This window comes from Poecilia mexicana, unplaced genomic scaffold, assembly GCF_051168715.1.
Source record: "Poecilia mexicana isolate PSO_F unplaced genomic scaffold, ASM5116871v1 scaffold_21, whole genome shotgun sequence".
NCBI lineage: Eukaryota > Metazoa > Chordata > Actinopteri > Cyprinodontiformes > Poeciliidae > Poecilia > Poecilia mexicana.
In genome coordinates, this window is record NW_028263390.1 from 15,032,666 (window position 1) to 15,055,479 (window position 22,814).

The 22,814-nt window shown below is 39.7% G+C and overlaps 1 protein-coding gene across 5 annotated transcripts in view; it reads left to right on the forward strand.

Annotated features, from left to right (window-relative positions):
* The first annotated feature begins 608 nt into the window (after positions 1 to 608).
* Positions 609 to 22,814, forward strand: part of fndc1 (fibronectin type III domain containing 1) — a 34,821-nt gene continuing 12,615 nt past the window's right edge. The window contains exons 1-13 of one of the 5 annotated variants that reach the window (XM_088001987.1): positions 609 to 1,074; positions 10,708 to 10,902; positions 12,120 to 12,188; positions 15,563 to 15,805; positions 15,969 to 16,067; positions 16,649 to 16,766; positions 16,899 to 17,086; positions 17,506 to 17,613; positions 18,287 to 18,475; positions 18,572 to 21,151; positions 21,330 to 21,445; positions 21,545 to 21,656; positions 21,952 to 22,284. In XM_088001987.1, the coding sequence (XP_087858113.1) occupies positions 1,002 to 1,074; positions 10,708 to 10,902; positions 12,120 to 12,188; positions 15,563 to 15,805; positions 15,969 to 16,067; positions 16,649 to 16,766; positions 16,899 to 17,086; positions 17,506 to 17,613; positions 18,287 to 18,475; positions 18,572 to 21,151; positions 21,330 to 21,445; positions 21,545 to 21,656; positions 21,952 to 22,284 (4,423 nt within the window). In that variant the 5' untranslated portion in view covers positions 609 to 1,001. The remainder of the gene's footprint in view (positions 1,075 to 10,707; positions 10,903 to 12,119; positions 12,189 to 15,562; positions 15,806 to 15,968; positions 16,068 to 16,648; positions 16,767 to 16,898; positions 17,087 to 17,505; positions 17,614 to 18,286; positions 18,476 to 18,571; positions 21,152 to 21,329; positions 21,446 to 21,544; positions 21,657 to 21,951; positions 22,285 to 22,814) is intronic. The other 4 variants (XM_088001985.1, XM_088001986.1, XM_014971821.2 and 1 more) reach the window with 4 other exon arrangements.

Here is a 22,814-nt window from a genome sequence, read left to right on the forward strand (position 1 = left end):
GCCAAAGCTGACAAAAATCTAGAGTTGTAAATCTCCCGATTGTATAACAGATGTTATAGGACCTCACCCTCCTCAAGTTGTGGACCAATCAGATTTGCTACTTAGCATCACGCGAATACTGGTAGGAGTTTCTGATCTCTATTTCAGAAACACTGATGTAGACTAGAGCTGGAAGTGATTTGTTTCCCCCTACAATCCATCACCATCTATTTTTGCTTTAGCTGCATTGGAAGGCAAATAAATCTCCCCCAGACTGTCTTACAAAATACAAAAGCAGACACCAGTACTCATCCTTGTTTCCCTGTTTAATACAACCAACAATAGCGTTGTCATAAGAACATTTCAATTAATGCCATGTCTTTGAATTGTTAAAATCTGCTGAAGAGGTTGGAGTGGTGGCACTTTTCTCAGAGGGGCATCCATGATGATGATGATAATGCCCATCGGGCGGTTTATGACACAAGTTCTGAATAAGCTAATAGCGCCATCTTTTGGCTGCAGTTGCGGAAGTGTTGGCAAAGACGCTCTTCCGCACTCGGTTTCCAGTAGATATTTTAATGTCGGTGAGTTCTTCTCACTTTCTGAAGAGGGAGACATATTCTTAAATATGAACCTCCGCTGGCTTTATTATTTGTCAGATGGTAAGCAGAGTTAAATGCAGCAGGGGCACCTGCAAGAATTTAAAGAGAAGAGTACTCGCAGTGAACGTTTATCGGTTCGTTATTTACCAAAGAAAAACAAACGTGTTTTTTTTTCTCTTTATTTTAGTTGTTTGCCTTCTTTTTATCTTTCCCTCGTCAAATTTGTTCCTTTTGAATCCCACAACTTGAATTGCAACTTTCTGGAAGTTTCTGCAAGTCATTTTTGTTCTAACAGATAAATCACACCGCGGGATTCAGCAGGGTTTCCATCTGCAAGGAGGAAGAGGGAGGGTCGGCGCGTCCCTGCCCTCTGCATCCAGCTGTCCCTTCACTCCGCAGCTGCAGAGCGCCACATTTACGATGGCTGCAGCCGCAAGAAGGACGCTTCTGGCGCTATTCTTTACGTTTTGCGCTCCACAATGCGGATGGGCAGGTAAAATAAATTGTTTTATTGCCTTTTTTTTTACGGGGGTGCAGGTTTTGCACTCAGCTGTGTACTGCTTCGTGGATGAGTTTGTGTTGCTTGTGCCTTTTTTTGTTTGTTTGTTTGTTTTTGTTTTGGAGACTTATGCAGACAGTTTTTGCTCTCTGTAATAGATAAATTCATTATGTCTGTGCGTGATTGTTCAAGGTATTAATTTCAGCATGGGGGGAAAAAACGAGTGGACTTTTAATTATTATAATATTTGCCATAAGCTTTACGTTTTTATGCATTTGAAAAGTTTGTATATTTTATTTGAGATTCAAAATCTGATGTAGGAGAAGAGTACAGTTACTGAAAGATCTAATCAATCTGTTTAAGTAACTGCAGTGGCTGCTGTGGTTAGTAGGTGACAAATTTCAGCCTACACCATAAAATACACTGATTAGGTCAAATTGTTTCCTTTAGGTGATTTTATGCCAGATTGGTGACTATTCGGGCTGAAGGTGGTAATAAATGACCTGGGTGTGAAGTTTATGTCCGTCACCCTTCAAATCTTTCATGGGTTATTTATTGTGAATGTGTTTGATAGCGAGCCCGACCCAAATGCTTTTAACCCACAAGTCATTTATCAATTGCGCTGCACATTTTTTCTTCATTATGCACGGACACTAAATTGGAGTAGCAGACGTCTTAAAAATTCCCAAAGTGTTTTCTACAAAATCCATTTTCGGTAACAGAACCGTACATTCTTCAGACAATAAAAATATCCTGAAAATAGAGAAGAAGAAAAAAATGTCATGAAGCTCAGAGAGTATTAGACACGAGGACGCTAATGCTTTTGGCTGGGTTCAAAGACCATGCTCTCCTTTTTCCATTCCTCCTTCTAAAGTTTATCCAGCACACATCTTGTGAGTTGATCTGCGAGTTTCTATTTGTTCTGGTCTCAAATGTGAGCATTTGGTGCATGAGATCAGCGCTTTCTCTAGAACAAGATGCTCTTTGTTGTGGTCTTCCTTTTCTTTAGGTATTAAGTGTTGTCAATGAACCCTCATATGTTCTCCCACCTGAAAACAACTTAGCACATTTAGACTTCAACTCTTCTGATCTGAACAACACAGTGCAGATGTTCGGAGTTACTGCTTCATTTAGTGTGTTTGAGAATCAGCTTATTAATTAAATTTGGGTGTAACTTATCGTTTTCTTATTCAATTCTTCACAGGAGTATAGTAGATGAATGAAGGTATTGCAGAATATCCAGATGTTTTCAGGAGCCAGAGCCAACCCAATGTGGCCCTAAGTGGTGTTTCATTTGGGGTCCCACTTACCACCTATTACCCACCAGTCATCACAGCATCACTAATGTCGTTTATCAAATGTCCGAGCTCGATCAATCACAGTTTGTTCATTAAGTGCGCATTTAGCTAACTAGTGATCTAATTCCCAAATTCATTACATCACAGAATATGAAAGCTGCAAATGAACTTTTGGCAATAAGGATGCTTCTCAGATTTACTCAACAGGTTTCTTTTTCCAAGATTAGTCTAAATTCAACTTCATCTATCTTCACATTGGCCAGTTTCAAACTGATGTTAGTGTGGTGTTAGTTTTCTACTTGTAAGGAGGCCAAAAAGCTTCCTGTTGGTCTGACCAAACCAGAGCACTGTTTTTTTTCCCCACACATTTGCTGTCCCCTGTGTAGGTTGTGTCAAACTCTGTATTACTCTTTTTTTTTGTCTTTTTACTTTCTGCTTCCCCATGAAGACCAGATGTCAGTCTCCCACATGAGTTGTGGATTTTTGCAGCCCCTTTAGAGTTATAATGGGCCTCTTGGCTGCTTTTTTGATTAACATCTCCCTCCGACTAGCTTCTCTGTTTCTGCTTAGAAAGAGGGTCCCCACAACATGATGCTACCATGACCATGTTTCACTATGTGGAGGTTGAGCTCAGAGTTATGTGCCATGTCAATTTTTTCTATCGCAGATGGCCTTACACTGCATGTGGGCCAAAACATTGGCATTTGGTTTCATCTGACCAGAAGGCATTTTCCAGCAACACAACTAGCATCTCCTAGAAGTTGTGAAAGTTTGATATGTGCACTACAGTAGTTAACTAGTGAGAAAATAAATATGTGACATAATTTATTAAATCCCTTCAGGTAAATAAATGACACTTGAAATTAAGGGTGTAGAATAGTTACAAGTGCGGTTAAGATGAGGTTATTTCTCAGACTTTCTGATTTGATCTGACAGCTGTGCCTGCTGGGGAGAAGGCTTTTGCTTACAAGTAATCACAGAAAATGTTCGTTCAACTGTAAAGACCCAAGCAGCTACCACCGAACACTTTTAAATTATGATGACAACCATAACTGTTAAACTTTAAAGATTGTATCTTTAATGGATTGGTGACCTGACAACTCGACTAATAACTACTGGAGGTAGACAAGTGCCCCCTTTGCTTGTGTCTCACTTTCTGTTGCATAGAGTAGGTTTACACCTCAGGCATGCATTGCAAGGAACTGTGAAAATAGTACAAAAAAACTAAACTTTGTCAAGTCTATCTGTGCAGCTTTACTCTAAAAGCTTATGGAAAGTTTGTGGAGAATAAGAGAGACAGAGATTGTTTGGAAAGATGGGATCATGTTCTTGCAGGCAAGTGGAATTTTATTTCACTGCTTCCCTTAACATGTTGGGATTCTGCAGGTACTTGGCATTTTGCAACAAAAACCTTCAGAATGAACAAAAATCATTAAAAAAAGAGAGGGAGAGAGAACACAGACTTTCTGTCATAATGTCTGCAGGCATGACATACATCTACGCTTCCAGTTTTTTCCACTGAATTAGGAAAATTCTAACACTGGCATCATTTCTGACCTGTAACCCCACCGCCCTGCTGCTTGGCTGCCTGTCGAAGCTACCAGTGCTGGCATGAGCAAATCCTGCGATCATGTCATCTCTGGGCTTCCCTCCAGCTATTCAAACAAGTACCACCTGGAAGATGAGCACACCTGTCAGAGCGTAACAAAGATCGGCCAGCTCAGGGTGCAGGCAGGCACTTAAGTAGAGTGTCACCCTTCATTAGTGAGTAAATACTGAAAATGAGAGCAAACCGTTTTGACAAAACATACACTTGCTTGGGAAGCATGACTTTATCTGGTAATTGTGGCGGCCTGCTTCTGCTTGAAGAAAAAATAAAGAGGAAATAAAAGTTTTAAAATGAAGTTTCCATCCGAAACTTTAAAAATGTTCTCAGTGCTAACTTTATCAAAATAAGAGTCATTTCTGAAGCATGAACAAAACTTCGTGCCAGAGTTCAGCAGATTGACTAACTAAATCTAAATCAAAAATAAGCACCAACAAGGCATCCCAGAAACAAGTACTTTGTAGATTATTCATGCCTCTTCAACTATTTCACATTTTGTGACATCGGAACTACAAACTTCTTTGTTCATGGAGATTTTATGTCACGGATCAACACAAAGTAGTTCACAGACATGAAGTGGAAGGAGAAACACGCATGGCTTTGATCAATTTTTTTAATAAATGAAAGCAAATAAAGCGTAACTTGATTTTTTATTCCGTCGCCCTGCGTCAGAGCCGCGTAGAAGCAGCCTCTGCTGCAATCACAAGAGCAAGTCTTTACACATGCATGTCTAACAATTCACGGTGGAATTCAAGAGAACAGCAATTTTCAAGTCTTACCACATATTTTTAATTGGATTTGGGTTGTGACTTTAACAAGTTAATTCCTAATGCACTTACATATATGTTGATCTAAATCACACTGGAGCTCCAGCTGAATGTTTGGGGTTGTTACGTTGTTGAACCTCTTCCCTGTTAGTCGATCTCTAACAGGTTCACTCCCAGGATCATCCTGTGTTTATCTCCATCTGTGCTTTCCCCTAGTTCTTACCAGCATCCCCACAGCATAACGCTGCCACCACCATGTTAATATTCCACCCAACACGGCACCAGACCACCTTCTTCCATGTGTTTTTGTGGCAGATTGGAAGCAGAACTTTTTGAGGCATTCCTTCAACGATGCTGTTTTTTTTTTTTTCTTTTTTCTTGACACTTTTACAGAAAATTGATATTTTAAGTGAGCATGACCAAGAGCCCAAGAGTTACTATAGGCCTCCTGGCTGCTTCTCTGATTAATGCTCTTCTTGCCCATTCTGTCAGTTTAGGTGGACGCCCGGGTGTTGGTGGGTTTGTAGTTGTGCCATGTTCTTTCCATCTCTTGATGATGGATTGAAAAGTACTCTGTGAGGCTTTAAAAACTTGATGTATTGTTTTATTACCCAGCTCTTCTTCGAGCTTCTCCACAACCACAACCCTGACCTGTCAGACGTGTTCTGTAACGCTTGGAAGATGTTTGTTCACTAAAGTTTCCTATTCAGCACATATATTTTATACTGAGATTAAAATAGTCACTGGAAAATCCTGTTTACTATTATTTATTTATTTATTTTTTTTTGCAATTTCTATGTAAGAAAACCCTGCAGATTGCTTTGAATCATTGACTTGCAGCATTCTCACCTCCTAAAATTACAAAGTGTACGTATAAAAGTGACCACTAAGAAGTATAAAAGAGGGGTAAGAGAAGTCACACAATAAAAAACCTAAAACAACAGACGAGGGTAAGAATCAGGATCTTAAGTGGCGTCAATGCTCATCTTTGCCTCAGCAAAGAGGCATTAGGAAGTGATTTTCAAACAGTCAGAGAAGCGGTATATCTAATTTGCAGACGTAGCTTATTTCACATCTTCTGAGCTGTAATAGAAAAGACACAACATCCCCTAAGCTTACGTTTGGTCTTTGGAGCTCTGAGGAGGAACTTATTACCTGACCAGAGGGAAAGACAGGGCATAAAAGGATTGAACAGCCCAGAGAGGCAGGATGGAGTAAGACCTTGGAGGGCTTATAAAGCAAATAAAAGGAAAGGAAATGTTTGGGGAGCCAGTGGAGAGAAGCTAAAATGAGGGTGATGGGCTCGTATTTACTCATCCGAGGCGAAAGACAGAGTAAGATTAAAGAGAGTTGATTCAACTTCACAGCAAACATTTCAGAACTTTATAGAAACTTTTTTTTTTAATATGCATTATTTCTATTCTGCCTTACAAGTACTCATTTGTTTGTTCTGCCAAATAAATTGTGACAAGTGGGTGTGAATGCTTTTAAAATATCCTACATTTAGTCTCGTTATAACAAATTGTCTGATCACTAGCCCACTCCCACAACTAAGCACAGGATTAAGCAGGCATAGAGAAAAAATAAAAAATAAAAATCTGACATAGAAAATGGACGGATGTGCAGAAATGTCTAAACCATGTGGAAACAGTGGTAATACGGGAAGTCTGTTCTGCTTGTTGGAAAAGAATGAAGTGGAAATGGGTGAAATCTTCAATGAGGCATAAACTAAGAAGAAAGATGAAACACAGGTGCTTTAGCAATTGGTATCAAAATTGCACATGTGGCATTTATAGCCAGCCAATACTCATAAAAAATGTTTGGAAAACTATATGGATGCATTGCAAACAGACTGCATTCCATTTCTTGTCATAGACGTAGACAAAATCTGGAACAGATTTTTATGAATGTAATAGATTAAAGTAAAAATTCTAATAATGCTCACCCAGTGTGTTTTGTTTACAACTGGGGGGAGCTCACAAATATCTCCAAAGTATCTAACAACACCTCAACTATGGGAATTCCAGAGAAGTCGAAAAGGAGGCTTCATGGATGCAGAGCAGGACCAAAGAGGAGAAAGAGAAGGAAAAACTTCAAATTTTGTTGTTGATCGATCACAGTATAATTCGGTCAGAAACAAAACTCCAACATCTCTCTCTGCTTTCTAACCATGCAACCAGACAGACACTTAAAAAGGAGCAACAAAAGCAAATGAGGTGGATCAGCAAGACTTGCCAACAATACATGGGGTTATCACAAGCTACTATGAAGTATCGTCTTTGCTGCTTGGATTAGTCCCAATAAGCTGCTATCATATGACAATCAAGAGACTCCCACGCTTCAATAGCCTTCAGTCAGGGGCTTCTTCAGGTTTGTTGCAAGACTGACCACTGTCGATCCTTTCAGCTCCCAGCATCACCAAACACAGCGACTCAGATGAAATGACTTAGAATGTTTAATTTACCTAAGGGATTAATTAAGTATTTTTGAATTCGTATTGATTTACTTGAGGAAAAACTTGAGTCTAACAGCTGTGAAAATTGTTTTTGTATTTATAAAACTTTTTTTTTTTTTTTTAACTACTATCATGATGAATTTTGGATACAGTTGATGTAGCACACCAAATCAGCGTGTAGAAAAATGTGTGAAAAACATGTTTTGGCAATAGCTTCAAAATTGACAGCCAGGTCAAACAATTTTTTCTTAAAGGGTGTGGTCAGTGCAAAAGAGAGACATGGTGTCTCACTGGAAGTGATATGTGGAGAGTCCTTTGGGGTTTTATTCCACTGCCAAAAACAAAAAAGGAAAGAGTTTTCTGTGGATAAAACATTAAGGAAGTAGTTGGGTATTTTTCCTTTTCTAAGATTCTTTTTGTTGTTTTCTACTGCAAATGCAAATTTTATGTAGTTATACTGTAGCTATGTAAAATCTGCAAATCATTCAGAAACATACCCTTAGTTAAAAAACACAGAAAATTCCCCACAGCCAAAAGTACAATGAGGGTTACTAACTACTAGTATACTGATGGTAATGTCTCAAATAAGAACTTGAAAACAAAACTGTGCAGCTAAATCCATCCAATCAGATTGAAGGTCTAGCTTTTAATTTTTTACCGTGATTGCTGAAAATGGCATCAAACATCAAAAAGTACACAAACACAGATTCCTGTGACTGAGCGTGATTTGTGCAGCATCAACATCGCTACAAAAAGATTACTGCCTTCAACTTACTCACATTCCTCATGTTACAGCCATCATTTTATCTGATGATGATTTCTTTCTTAGAGCAAAATAATCAAGATGACTAGTGCATAATTGTGACGTGGAAGAAAGTCACAATTATGAAAGTCATGTCATAATTTACATGACTTTAAATTATTTTAACGATGAAAGTCTAAAAGCTGTGGTGGACATTTACTCTGGCAGTGACAAATCCAGTTTTACAAAATTATTATCTCATCTAATTTTATCACAAATAATCTGATCTTTAGGGATTTCAAAGAACTCTGTTGAATCCATTTTCTAAAACAAAATGAAAAGAGCATGGCAAAATTTACTAACCAACCAAGACTTGGCTGGCTACGTAAACTGATAGACTCCAGGAGAGCATAAAGTAGAGAAGCAATAAAAAAAGAACAAGTTTATTCATGATTTGTTATTCAAGGTTTGACCAATGACAGAAAGCTTAAACAGATTCCTTTATGTTCCTGGTTCTTACAAAAATCTATGTGGAAGCAAAATGTGTTTTAAAAGGTTGATCATGACTTCTTCTGGGGTAAATGAAGGGTCAGTGTGATTTTGTGGCTGGGTGAGAGGGTTCTCTTTTAAAATCTCATTGCAGCTGCACGAGCACCAATACATTTCAGAACTACAGCAGTCATTTGACCTCAGGCCTGAGCTGCTCAGGCTTCTTGTGCCAAAGTATTCATGCACCTACGCGTGCCTGCCGGTCTGTCTGCAGGTCATCAGGTGTGCACGTGTGCTGTATCAATCTAACCTACACACAAGGTTATAAAATGGCACACCCTGAGTTCCTGTCTGCATGCTTCGCATACCTATGACTTTCCCCCCCATCAAATTCAATCACACTTTATTTGTGCTTTTGTATCACAGTCACAAACAGAGCAGAGACTATGTTGTTTTTGTCTCCTGTAGCAACAGCATGCAGCCAAGCCCTCCGCTGTCAGACATTAATGCGACATCTCCTCAGTTAACTGCTTCCAAAAATGTTTGCAGTTGGAAGACAAGCATGCATCCGCAGAGTTTGGAGGAGTCTTGATTTAATTAGACATATTAGCCTTCCCCTTGCATCATACATCTTCCAAGAAGACCGCGAGAAAAGTCTGGACAGAGGAGCAGATACCTTTATGTGTAATAACACAGGGTTACTGGAAACAGAAACGACTGAAATACATCCAAAGGTGTGCTAGAGGAGAGTGACTCAAACAGCTGGTGAAGCCCCCCACCCCCCTGCAATCCTTAATGAGGAAGTAATTAGGCAAGAAGTTCTGCTTTATTTTTATTGTCTTTTACTGCTCCATGTATATTTTAGTCTCAGATTTATAGCGTGGTAACAGGGAACAAAATAAATATGATGAGGGAATCCTTTAGCACTAAAACTCCACAAAGCATTGGAGTTCAATAAAGTTCCCCAAACAGGAAGACACCTGTAAGCAAGAGAATTTGAGATGCTTGTTAGGAGGCATAACAAAAGCAGTGATTGTGAATCAGAATAATGGAAAACATGTTAAAGTTTGAAAATGCTTAAAAAATTCACATCCCAAACAATAAAGCTATTGTTTATGCATTTGAAACTAAACAATGAGACTCACAAGACTTTTAAGTTCTCCATGAACTGCATAAATGTTTTGGTTGGGGTTTCCAGCAGCATCTGGATCAGGGAGCTGATTTTACTCACAAAAAAAAAAAAAACAATGCATCCCACCTGCATCTTACAGATGAAGTCAGCAAGTCCGATCGCTCAAAGTGGAAAATTTGGCCCAGATTTTTTATTTTTGAAGACCAAGTGGAAACTGAACTAATGAGAGAATAATCTCCACATGAAATCTTTTGTGTACAAATGTATGTGCCGGATATGAACGGTTTGAACTTTGTGCGAACTATGTGTTCAGAGGTAGGTAGCATTTCTTCAAAAGTAATGCACAGTCGAACTGAAAAAATAGTCATGCAGAACAGTTACGTTTGGTCCCAGATGTGTAATCAGTAGAGGTTCAGCTGACATATTTCCACACTAGCTGAGGACTTGAAATGGGAACTGAATTTTACATTTATCGAAATAACTTGTGCGGCCAAACTATCATGTGAAATAAAAGTTTCTAGTTGCTACCTTATTGACTTATTGGAATGGTGTGCTATATTTAAAGTAAATTGCAAATCACATCAAGGTTTTTCATGCACTACAGAGACCTGAAGTGATGTTTTTTTTTTTTTTTTTTTTTTGCATGGCTTATAGTGTCAGTGTCATTTTTATTTGTTGATTCAGACGAGTTTCAAGCATTTACGTAATTTCTGAAGCCTGAAACCAATTGAGATTGTTTATTTCCTATATCTCCAAACCTCCCAGAGACGTTTTAACAATTTATTTCAAACTAAATACATGATTTCATTCTGAAGTGAAAGCTCCACAGTCAATAGGAAAAAGGAAGGTTTCTTATTGCCCAGAACTTTCAGCATTCAACCATGTCTGCAGTTGTTTATACATCTGATTAGTTGGTATTTCCTAAGGCTGCCTCCATGAGTGTATCTCTCTACATTTATAATGAAGTATTGCAAAAACGATAAATAAATTGGAAACTGTTGTGAAGTTAGGATAGAAAATTGGATTTCAGAACCAACACAGTTTGTTTTAAAAACAAAAGGTTATCACATCGGTCACAATGCTACTGTTTAGGTCAATTTTATTTAGTCAAAAATGATTTTAAAATCTTGTTTTACAGCAGAAAAAACTCTGCGGCCTCAAAGCGGGAAGCACACAGCTGCAGACAAAGTCTTCAGGGAGAGCTGGGAGCCTTCGATCCATCTGGATGGAAGACCCGTGGACCGCTTCCTCTTCAACTCCAACAAACCCAGCAGGTCCCATCGCTTCACTAAAGTGAACAAAGAGAGCCGTCCACATTCAGTGGAGGATGTAGGTAAGACGAATGAAGTTTAAATGAGGCATTGTTGATAGTTAGTTGATCCTAGCAAAGCAAACTGGAGTGAAGGTTCAAATATCGATACTGAAAGGAAAATAAATAGACATGCTACATAAAAATAACATTTAACTGAGACATTTCTTCTTTATTCTTAAATCTTGAGTTCTCAAGTTCAACAGTGATAAGAGGACAAGCAAATGTATATGCTAAGTCAACACAAGAAGTTGAGGAGAAAAAACAACACACACACTAGAGTGCATATGTGATTGATTTATTTTCAGCGGATTAGTTCATAATTGGACGTACTTTCGAGAAGGTTTGCCAGAAAAAACAAAGTTGGATCATACTTATATAAGTGATCAACAGCCATCGGCTTAGTGCTTATCTTAGACCTGCAAAGGAATATTTATCTCCCCGTCCTGTAAAGGATATTTTGGGCTCTTGGTCCTCCCACACAAAAACCAGTAGTCTGCATTGTTGAGACAGTGCCGTCTGCTTTTGTCATTATTCCATTTGCACCAGTCTTTGACAGCTCAGAGCCAAACTTCATGAGCGACGCAAAGTCTGCAGAAAGCTGTTTTTCGAGCCCGGCCCTACTCTTATAACTCAATCCTCTGTGTTGTGGTAACTTGTTATGAGCGTGTGTGGTCGTGGAAGTGATGCACAGTAGTGAAGTCATGCATCTTCATGCATTGTGTCTCTTAGTTTGTTGAAAACAGCAACTCAACTCCAGATGCCTTTTGGTTTGTGTGTGCTGTTCAGTGTACGTTGTGGCAGTCCTTGCGGTCTTTCCAGCTCCGGTGAGGTTCGCCATAAATCTTTGGCAACTGGGCTGAAGTTTTAGTGCTGCCTCTCCAGAAATTCCTCTGGGTCCATATGCCGTTCCCTTAGAAGCATGAAAGCTACATTAGTTACCATAAATAACACCGCTCTCTTTGCTTCCACATCATTAATATGTCTGGCCAGCCACTGCCGGAGCAAAAAAAATAAAATAAATAAATAAAATAAGTTGACTTATTATGGGCAAGAAGAAGCAAGATGGAGAATAATGGAGAGAGGATATTCCACTTTTTTCAGTATCACATAAAAGGAATTGACCTGCTCACCAGAAAAGAACAACAGGCATTATATACTGATTAGATAAAGTTAGATAAATGTTTTGTTCTGCGACTGACAGCATAACAAATACAGTCAGTTTCTTCTTTGCATTTCAGACCCAGAGTGGATCAATCTGGACGGATTTGCTGTGTTGAGTCATGTACCTGTGAACAACTCATCAGCAGGTAAACTCTACCTCAAAGAAGAATTGTTTGCACTGGTCACTTTGTTAGGTGCATTTTGTTCAACTGCTTTTTTGTAACACAGAGGCACTAATTGCATTTGTCCACGTACGAAAATGTGGTGAAGATTACTTGCTTCTTAAGTTCTCAGCAAGCTTCAGAAGAGGGAAGAAAAGGGTTCTAAGTGACCGTGAATGTGTCATGGTTGCTGGTGCCAGATGAGCTGGTCTGATTGGTCAGAAACTGCTGATATACTGCAGTTTTCATAAATAGTACAGACATTACAGAGAATGGTCCAAGAAGAAAGTATACTGAGTGGAAATTGTGTTGACCAAATGTCTTGTCAGATGTCTAAATGATTGAAAGACTGCAGTAGTTACAACAAGACTATGCAGTATATCATAACTGGAGGTACAATGCTTCAAACCAGATGCGTTGAAGCAGCATCGGAACACACCAAATATCAGAAATCTCTTTTACAGCTGTGAGATGTAAGACTTTAGGTTCAAAATTTGGTTTGACCTCCATGAAAGTGTAGATTTGCTTATGCCACCTTGCATCATTGGTTCAGCTCGGCACTGGAGGTGCCTCCCACTTCATATCCTCTGACTCATTGTTTCCTATATTTTTAACCAGGTATATTTTCCCTTTGGCTCATCCAAAATTTAACATCGAGTAAGAATGTGTGGTAATGGTATATGCTATATAAATGACATCACATTTCCTTTACAATGATCTCAGCAGAAGGCAAACTGGTGTGAAGTTTAGTAGCAGGCTGCTTGCTTATTGTCACATTAACATCTTTAAGGAACTTGTGGGACTGTGATGCAGAAGGTTATAACCCCCATTCATCAGTGCTTTGGGGGTAAATGTGCTTTCTTTTTATTTCCATTTGTTTCAGATAATAGGAACTTGTTATTGGAAGACTAACATGACCAAACAGATGTTCACATTGTTCCAGTTTGGTTTCTCTACATGTCTTACATCTTTGGCTTTTGAAGGGATTATAGGAACCACTTTTAGTTTTTCATTGGGAGGAGCAGAGAATCAAGAACCACAAATTTCTTTGGTGTTAGTAAGGCTTACCGAAATGCTTTTCTATGGGCGAGTGTTGTTGCCCAAGTTTTGCTTTAGTGGCTTTAGTTAACCAACTGCTGGGTTCATCTCAAAGTGATGTTAGACTAAAAAATGTTTATGTTATAGTATCAGCAAGACATAATGATACCATAACAGTAAATAACTCAGGCTAGGGAGAAGGGCAAATTGATTATTTAATGACGGAGGGTTTATTTTTGTCCTTGGATCCCATAAAAACAGATCAGCATAATCATAAATTGTAATTATTTTTAATCACCTATTAAGAATCAAATCTGAGAATATGCCCCCAGAGAGATGCCTCTTTTGCAGATTTCAGTAAAACAAATGATATAATTTACTTTTTCATTTTAACCGAGAAAAGGAAACAACTTCTGTATTTAAGGAGAATCACATCCAGGTTTGGTTGGTCCAAATGTGCCACTGACCCTGTGCTTTGAAAATATCCAATGTTAATTCATATCACCAATTCAGAAGAGCTAAAAAAAAACAACCTTGCATCACAAAGACATCTAGTGTCACTGTAATGCATTGGATGCATTATAATGGATCCAGTGCATTGTGTAATATGTATCAGAATATATTTTTGATCAAATACATTCAGAAACCGATAAAACTAAAATGCCAAAAGTTAAGCTCATTTATCAGGTCAGCTGCAGTAAATGTACTGTGCAAATGTAAACTGTCATTTGGATGCTATATGCTCGTCTGGCTAGTTTGACTTTTTAATGTTTCAGATGATGTGCCAAACTAATCACTGGTGGCAAACCACTGGTAAATAATTATTCATCATATGTCATCAGTGTTGCGTACTTTATGAGCAGTTGTTTGTTCCTCTCTTGGCTCGTTAATAATCTATCTTGCCATATAAACCTCAACTGATTATCTGGGCATGTAGGAAAACTCCTTAGCAGAAAATTGTTTTTGGAGCTGATCCTTTGGGGAAAGTGTGCAACACACTGTATCCTGAGACCTAAATCTCGCAGTTTAACATTTGCAATATTTAGGTTGTTTTTGGATTTGGTGAAATGTCATGGACAGTAGTTACAGCCAGATAGTTTTTGAAAAGCCCAGAGATGAAGAAAACTCACATCTCATCTCATAAACATCTGATGCCAAGTTGACTGAGGTGGCTCTCTCCGCTGAGGCAACAGTGGTATTGTCATGCCAGCTTTGCCACACCCTCAGCCATCAAGGCAAAAAAAAAAAAAAGAGAGAGAGATCAGGAATTAAACGTACTTTTGGAGTTAACGGTTTGTTTGTCAGCACCAAACTATGCAGTGTGACAAATAACCAGAGAAAGAGAGGATGACAATCTGGAAGTTTGCTGATGAAAACCACATGATTCTGGTTCTGGTTTTAAAGAATAAGTGCCATTAGAGATGTTGGTAAAGTCAGGGTTAAATATTTAATGACGCATTGGCTTGTGGTAGACTATATGCTTCTTTAACATAGCATTTTATTTGTCTTTCAATAAAGAGGTCATGTTTCCATAGGTTGATATGTAAGACAGCAGAATATTCTATTGAAAAATCAGCTCAGCTGTGCTGGCAGGAAATGCGACAAACAGACACCAAGGGCAGAAAACAGTGTTCCAGTTTGTTCCATCTTTGACATTGGATAAATACATTGATTTTCACCTTTTGTTTTTCTTCAAATGTCACCTGTCAAGTTTGCTGACTTGACATTATTCATCCTGTTGTGCATTTCCTTTTTTGATAGGACATTTTCTTTCATTGTTTTCCTCTGATTGCAGTAATGAGGAAATGATCATGAAATAATAGAAAAAAGAAAACAAGAGTAAGAAAAGTGGAAAGTTTTTTTTTATTTTTCATGCGTCTTCTGGCAGGTCTTTAGCTTACCACTTCATCAACCAGATGATCCCCTGCATCAGCCAAAAAGAAGGAGATTGCTTGGCCGTGAGAGTCAATGTGTAAAAGATTTCCCAAAGCTCAGTGGCTACTAGGATTAGACACAAATTTACAGCAGAACTGCAGAAGTTGGGACAGATGACAGGGGGACACATTGTTGCTCTACATCTTTTCCTTTTAGTGTAAATGACTATGTTTACCGTGACCTCAGGATGAATGGAATATGTATGTTTAATAATAAGCAAATGTGTAGTGAATGGAACAGAAGGTGCAGTCATTTTCCATATTAGAGTCTCAAGAAGGCCTTAAAGGGAAGTTCAAGTCAATGCTCTGTATAGAACTGAGTTACGGGGGACTCAAAAGGTGGGATGAACTCAAGTGATCTTTCTAAAGTTCATTGTCGTCCACCAGCAGGTTTTGTCAGGACGGCAACCAGAAGCAACTCTGCTGCTGCAGGACGGAAGACCAGGGTGGACAGAACCACTCAGCCTGCGGGTGCGGCCTTCACCAGGACACACAGGAGGGCGCCTCAGTCCTCCTCGGGCCCAAGACAGCCTGAGAAAGCTTCGCCAGGAACCCCGCTGTTAGAAAGAAGACGCCAGCAGCGAACCAAGCCTCAGGCCGACCAGAGAAACCGACAAGCACAAAAACTCAGTAAGAGGACCTACATTTTGTACAACTGATAACCAGGGATTGTTTTGTTTTGTTTTGTTTTGTTTTCTGTGATAAGATTGCTAGGTAAAAACATTTTTTTGGGCTATCTTTAGTGTTCATAGTGTAAACCCTGGCCGTGCCTGGTATCCTTTTCTATTCATAGCATCTGAGTCCGTTCATGTGGTGTCACTGCAGGCACAGAAGGCCCTTGGGCAGAGTCTACCCAACAATGGAGCAGCTACAGCCAAAACTTCCCCACCAGGTACCCAGATTAAGCTCATTTAGAAAACCAAGCAGAAGTATCCATACCACTTGAACTTCTTTGTCACAACAACCACAAACTTTATGTAATTTATTAGACCAAAACAAAGCAGTCTTTTACAAATTTCCTCCAAAGTGCCCTGCGTTTTGTCCCACAGATCTTCACATCAACTCTGACCACCAGGATGCTGCCAAGACTGCTTTTATTTCCTATGCATGATTTTTTTTTTCACGTAGGCCTGGTTTATTTTATCTGAACAAAGCCCCTTATTTCAAACAGCTACTGTCTGCCTTGTATGTCTAGAGGCAAACCACAAACAGAAGTTATTGTTGTTGTCTTTCACCATAGGCTTTTGTCGTGCTGTTCGTCTATAAAGACCAGATTTATGGTGTTGCTCTCTGCTAGTCTTCTAGAGTAACCATTGCTCTTTATCAAAATAAGATCATTTTTGTTTGTGGTAGTGAAACGACAAAATGTGAAAAGTGCCATAAATACTTTTGCAAGTCCCTGTGGCAAGTAAATGAGCTTGTTCGCACCTAAACATGTTTGACTTGATGTCTGCAAAACTGTGTGTTGTTTAGAGCCTCCTGAATATGAGGCCCAGGACATCAGTGTCAGGGTCATGTCTGCAAAGTCAGTCCTCATCTCTTGGGTTGACCCTGCCGTTGAAATGAGGAAAGTCGACCCCGGGGCAACCAGGTGGGCTTTTAAAAACTGTTGCTTTGTATAACCTTTTTTTTTTTTTTAAATGACAGACAATAATTTGAGGCAGAAAATGAGCTGAAATTAACCCTCATTGTAACAGAGCATCTTCATGTACTCTTTAACCAGATCATACACAGTCAGGTTCAGGGAGAAGGGAGAATCGGCACGCTGGGAGTACAAGGAAAGCAACCAGAGAAGAATAATGATCGACACCCTGTCCGCTGACGGCATGTACGAGTTCTCTGTCAGGATCTCTCAAGGAGAAAAACAGGGCAAATGGAGCGTTTCAGTATTTCAACGGACTCCTGAGTCGGGTATGTATTGTCAGAGCATTTGCTAAAAAAAAAAAAAAAAAAGAAACCTGTTAAGCCTTTTCTCCTTTTTTCTTCATGCTACACCTCATTACAAACGCCGCATACAAGTCTCTTGATATACATTTCTGGCTGCAGCTCTGTCAGAGTTGGAGCGGTTCTGCTATGTCACAGGAGCTCCTGAGCTGTGGTTCACTGGAATGTCAGAATTTATTGCCTGGCTTCCAGTTCAGATCTGCATCTGCAGCTCCATACAAACTGCCATGGGACATTTTCTGTCCATATAAGGCAGCTGTATTTTGTTCAGTCCAAGCTATACTTTCTCACACACTTCAGAAACCTGCTTTGACCTTTCATGCATCACGTTCTTCTGCTTTTTTCACTCCTGATTTTATTTTATTTTATTCTCCACTCTTTCACAGCGCCATCTGGGCCACCTGAAAATTTTGAAGTCAAGCCACTAAGAGGAAAAGGAACTGCTGTGATTGCAACTTGGGATCCTCCAGAAGAACCAAACGGAAGGATAAGAGGTGAGGCCGGGAGAGAAAGGCCATGTATCATTTTCTCGAATCTCTACTATCCCTTGGCATTACTTTTATAATGGATTATGGGTAAAAATTGTTAATCTGAATTTAAAATTCTCTTAATGAAGCTAATTTCATCAAGTGAGACATTTAAAATACTTAAAAATGGATTGAAAGTCTGTATAAGCCTGTTACACACAGCAGATTGGGATCATTTTTCATACTTGTTTTAGCAAGATTGACAACGATACAGAGTACCTAACAACGCAGTGCCATAAAAGCTACTATAGTTAGTTGTGATAGTAAAATATTTGTACCAGAGTCAAGACATTGTGGCCCACTTTGCTCTACTTTGCAGATGTAAGGATATCAGGAAAGGGATTAATTTTTGCATCTAAGAAGACATTTTAGAAACATGGTTTTATTTTATTTTTTTATCAGCTGGGGAATTATTTGAATTCGTAAACAATGACACTTTGAACCTACATGATTACAAATGAACAACATTTTTGTGTAACTCTTTTTGAGCTTTCATATGACTAATCTGAATTCACCTCAGTTGACTGAACTTTTCATTGATCGGATCACAAAGGCTGGAAACTCCTTTTGCTCTGGATTTTAAAATCGGAGGGATCTTTTTAAGCTTTACGCTGAATGTTTGTGCTTTCTATCCACACAGAGTACATTTTGTCCTACGCCCCTGCTATTAAACCATTCGGGATGAAAACCATAACATATCGGGAGGGCACCACCAAAGCCACCATTGATGGCCTGACACCAGGAGAGCGTTATATTTTCAAGATCAGAGCCACCAACAGGAGAGGAATGGGACCACAGAGCAAGGCCTTCAGTGTTGCCATGCCACGGTGTAAACACATTTGACTCTACATAATATATCCATACATTTATCCTTGAAAATCACACGTCATAACTCCTTGATCGTTTTCACTTTTGTCTCTGCCAGCCAGCGGTACTGCCTCTTCACTTTCAAAAACCAAGGACACTCAGACAACTAGTAAACCTATAATCGAACAGGATACTGATAAGAAATCCGACCTCGAGCCCACAGAGGTGCCTGAGGGTCCAGTTACAACCCCAAAGCCACACAATACCAACAGACGTGTGCGTCCACTTTCCCAGACACGCTCTTATCACAGTATCTTCTCCTCTATCAGGGGTTCAGTCAGAAATACAGCAAACAGAGGCTCAACAAGAGGAGCAGAGAGAGAACATGAAGAACAGGTGGATGACAAAAAACCCACAACACCACCTCCTGTAGTAGAAACAACTACAGTTGTGCCAGAGACAAAAGAGCTGGACAATGATGTCTCCCCTCTGTCTGAGGAGGAAGTTGATTATGATGTTGAGCCCCTCACTACAGAAACACCCAGCCTGAAGGTTTTGACACCCTCCACGACCAAATCTGCATTTAAGCGTCCATATCGACCGAATAGAAGGCCAATCAAGATCAGGGTCCACCAAAAGTCTGGATCTAAAAGTACTTCTTCTGTGTCATCCGCTGATTCATCTTCATCATCTTCAACTTCATCCTCATCATCCTCTGCAACATCCCCAGTTTCCTCCTCTTCTGAGAACTCGTTTTCTTCTTCCTCCAGATCATCATTGTCACACACTTCATTATTGCCTTCCTCACATGTTCCAGAATCAGAACCAAGTAAAAAGGACAACATTGAGTCAACAAACCACGAGACCGCAAAAATACACCAAAAACCCAACCTAACTTCAACTAGAAACAGTTTAACACACGGAAAGCCCTTGGTCGTTGTCAATTCGCAGGAGACAGAGTCTGCACCGACCGATACTAGCTCTTCCATGGCAGAGCGCAGCAGTAACGCTGGCTCTCGTTTTGGTTCAAGATTTGGTCATGGCCGACGACAGCCCGGATCTTTCTTTCGAGGGAATTCAACTCGATTGCTAAATGGCTATAAGCCAGCTGTGACCACTCAGTTTCATCTACCAAGCCGAAGTAAGAATCAGGTGATATCAAATACAGGTAGTTCAGATAAAACCCACTCTACATTAACAGAAAGAAGTCAGAACCAAGAAACCTCAAATCCTTCTGATCCAAAATCATCCAAGTCAACTTCAAGAAGCACACTGGACAGTCAAACAACATCAGACTCATCGGTTTTTGACAAATCACAGCCCGCATCAGAGTCAAGGTCTCACGACTCTAAAATTTCACAAGACAGTCAAGCATCCACATCACATGGTAGTCCAATCCACAATTTGAATAGAGATATATCAGGTTCTTCTCAATCGGTGTCAGAAAGACATAGTTCTTCAACTTCACAAAACAACAAAAACTCACGGGGTTCAGACACATCATCTAATCGAGACATTTCTCCCAGCAAGAGAACTGAAAACACTGACTACACTAATAAAGATGATATAGAAAGTAAAGCTGAGGGGTCAACTTTGAACTCCAGAGCTCAAACCACACAAGACATTAGGGAAGAAGACAGACAAGATGAAAGTAGTAATAAAAAAACTGTGGGTCCTCGTACAAGAATTAGTTCTTCCTTTGCCGAAAGATTTCCTTGGCTAGCAAGTCAATATCCAGGCAGATTTACCTCGAGTTCAAGGACTTCATATCCCCGGCAGGATGCCAGGACTCCTTTAACGAGGGTGTCATCATCTGTTGGTGCTGGGAGACCACTCTTAAGAGAGACACCAACTAGGGTTTCAGGGGCAGCTGGAGCTTCAGGAGTTTCTTTAAAGCAAGAGACCACTGAAGATCTGAAGATCACATCCAGACCTGATTCAATGAAAAATAGTGTTGTACTGAACTCTGGGAAGTCTTCTTTGCCCAATCAACATGCCGTAACTGGTGACACCAGAAATCCAGCAACAGTTTCTTCCTCTGAAACGTTTATGTCTTCAAATTCTGGCTCCCTTTCACTTGAGAAATCAAGTGCATTAAGAGACTTCAGTGAGGTCACCCATAAAGAAATGTCTAAGAGTGAAGATAATATGAGTGAAAATGTTGATACATTGAGTACAGAGAGGAATGGGAAACTTACAGATCTAACATCTGTCCAGACAAATCCTGCTTCACCATCTGTCCATAGACATGAAGAAAACAATGAGAGCGTGGCTACAAAAGAAACTTCGTCCAGGGCAAGAGCGGGAACTTCTACTGGAATAAGTCCAAGTATTCGTCGTTCTGGCGTAGGAACGAATGGGAGGGTTCGGTCTTCTCTGATAGCTAGCAGGCAGCTTTCTGGATCAAGGCTTTCTGTCAGACCACATCTAGTGCAGAACTCTCGGCTTGGCGGGTCAGCACCCGACTCATCTTCAACTTCTTCCTTAAACATGCCCAAACCAGTCCTTACCTCTGCCAGTGACGCTGATCGTGATGCTACTGTGAAAGATACAGAATCAACAGGTGGAAACGCACATTCCAGATCGTCTTTACCTTCATCCAGAGACACCTTTAGGAATCAGGGGGGTAGGACTCGCTATCCCATAGTTAGAGGGAACCCAAACAATGGAGGACGATTCAAGCCAGGCAATGGAAATGGTAAAGTCTTTTGGTATTTGTACGTGTTTCAAAATACTGTTTGTGCTATTTTCAAATACTGTTTCACTTTAAATATAATGGATAGGAATGTACTTGAACTAAAGGTTAATTTCTAAATGATAAATTGTTAAACTTCAATGATTGTAGTAAACTCTGCCTCAAATCTTTTAACTGGTAGGTAAAAATGGAAAGCCCAATCTCACGGCAATGAGTGGAAAAGACACCACTTCCTCTCATGGAAGCAATAAGGCTGTTGGACACAAGTTCATCACTGGGCCTGATGGAACCAGATGGGTAACAAACTTTTATTGGCTTTAGTGAACTTTTATTTCCCAGCCTGGTATACATGAAATGTATGCTTTGGTAAAAAAATAAATAAAAAATTCGCTGCAGGTGGTTGACTTGGAGAAAGGCGTTCTCATGAACCAAGATGGACAAGTTCTTCAGGACTCACAAGGCAAAGCCAAGAGAGTTGTCCTTGGAGAAGATGGACGCACCATTTTTGGTAATATAGCCTACTTTAGATATTATTTTGTTGCTTGTTTTTCATTTAAGTATCATATAAACCTCAAAGATCTGAGAAAATTGTACCAATTCAAACGACTGTGATTTGGTGCAAACCAATCACAAGTCTCTGAAAACAGCTTTTAAAGCTGTTTATACTTTTAAATAGCTTTGGTTTTCCATGTTTATTGCTTTTATTTTACAACCTGAGCATAGAATTTTAAATGTGATCCAGTTTTTACATTTGAAACTTCTAAAAATACACTCCTCTCTCCTCTTCTATCATATGCCACCAGACCATATGGGTAGCCCCCTCGTAAGCCAGGAAGGTATTGCTTTGTTTGGTCATGGCAGAGACAGCCAGCCTGTGGTCAACCCCAAAGACAAGGTCCTCATGATTGGAGGAAAACCTGTTCTTGGTTTGGATGTGCCTCCTCCCAAAACTTCAACCACCACCACCACTACTTTGGCTCCCACTACTACCTTAGAACCAACCACAGATTGGACCACGGAGGATTTTAGCACTGCACTGCCCTACCCAACCTGTCCACCAGGAACTTTCTCCAAAACAGATGAATTTGGATATCCAATTCTTGATCCAGAAGGAATTTTGGACTGCTATCCTGAAGGTGAGAACATTGCAGGCATATTGACAAGAGATGTCTTAGTAAATTATCTTGTTGCATTAGTCAAATATCACACACTGACAACATTAACAGATTTTTGACCAATGGGAAGTCAAATTAATCACCGAAAATAATAAGCATACAAAAAGTATGACTTCACTCAGTTGAACTTGAAACTACCCAGGCCAAGACTGTGAATGTTTCCTGTCTGTATCCACAGAGTCCCATTACTCTGTATATTACTGTGTGATCTGGTGTGTGTATAACAGATCTGAGTGCATTCAAGTAAGACCACAGAAGCCACATGTAAGTCTCTGCATGTGGAAGCTGGCTACGGTCACAGCACAGACTGGTTAAACACTCTACAATCTTTCAGTTGCATATTGTCATTGGTGTTACAATACGCCAAGAAACAAGCATAAACATATAACAGGACTTTCATGTTATTTACTGCATATTTGTATATAATCTCAGTCTGGATTAATTACAATAAATGCAATTACATCACATAGAAACAAGTCAAATAACAAGCA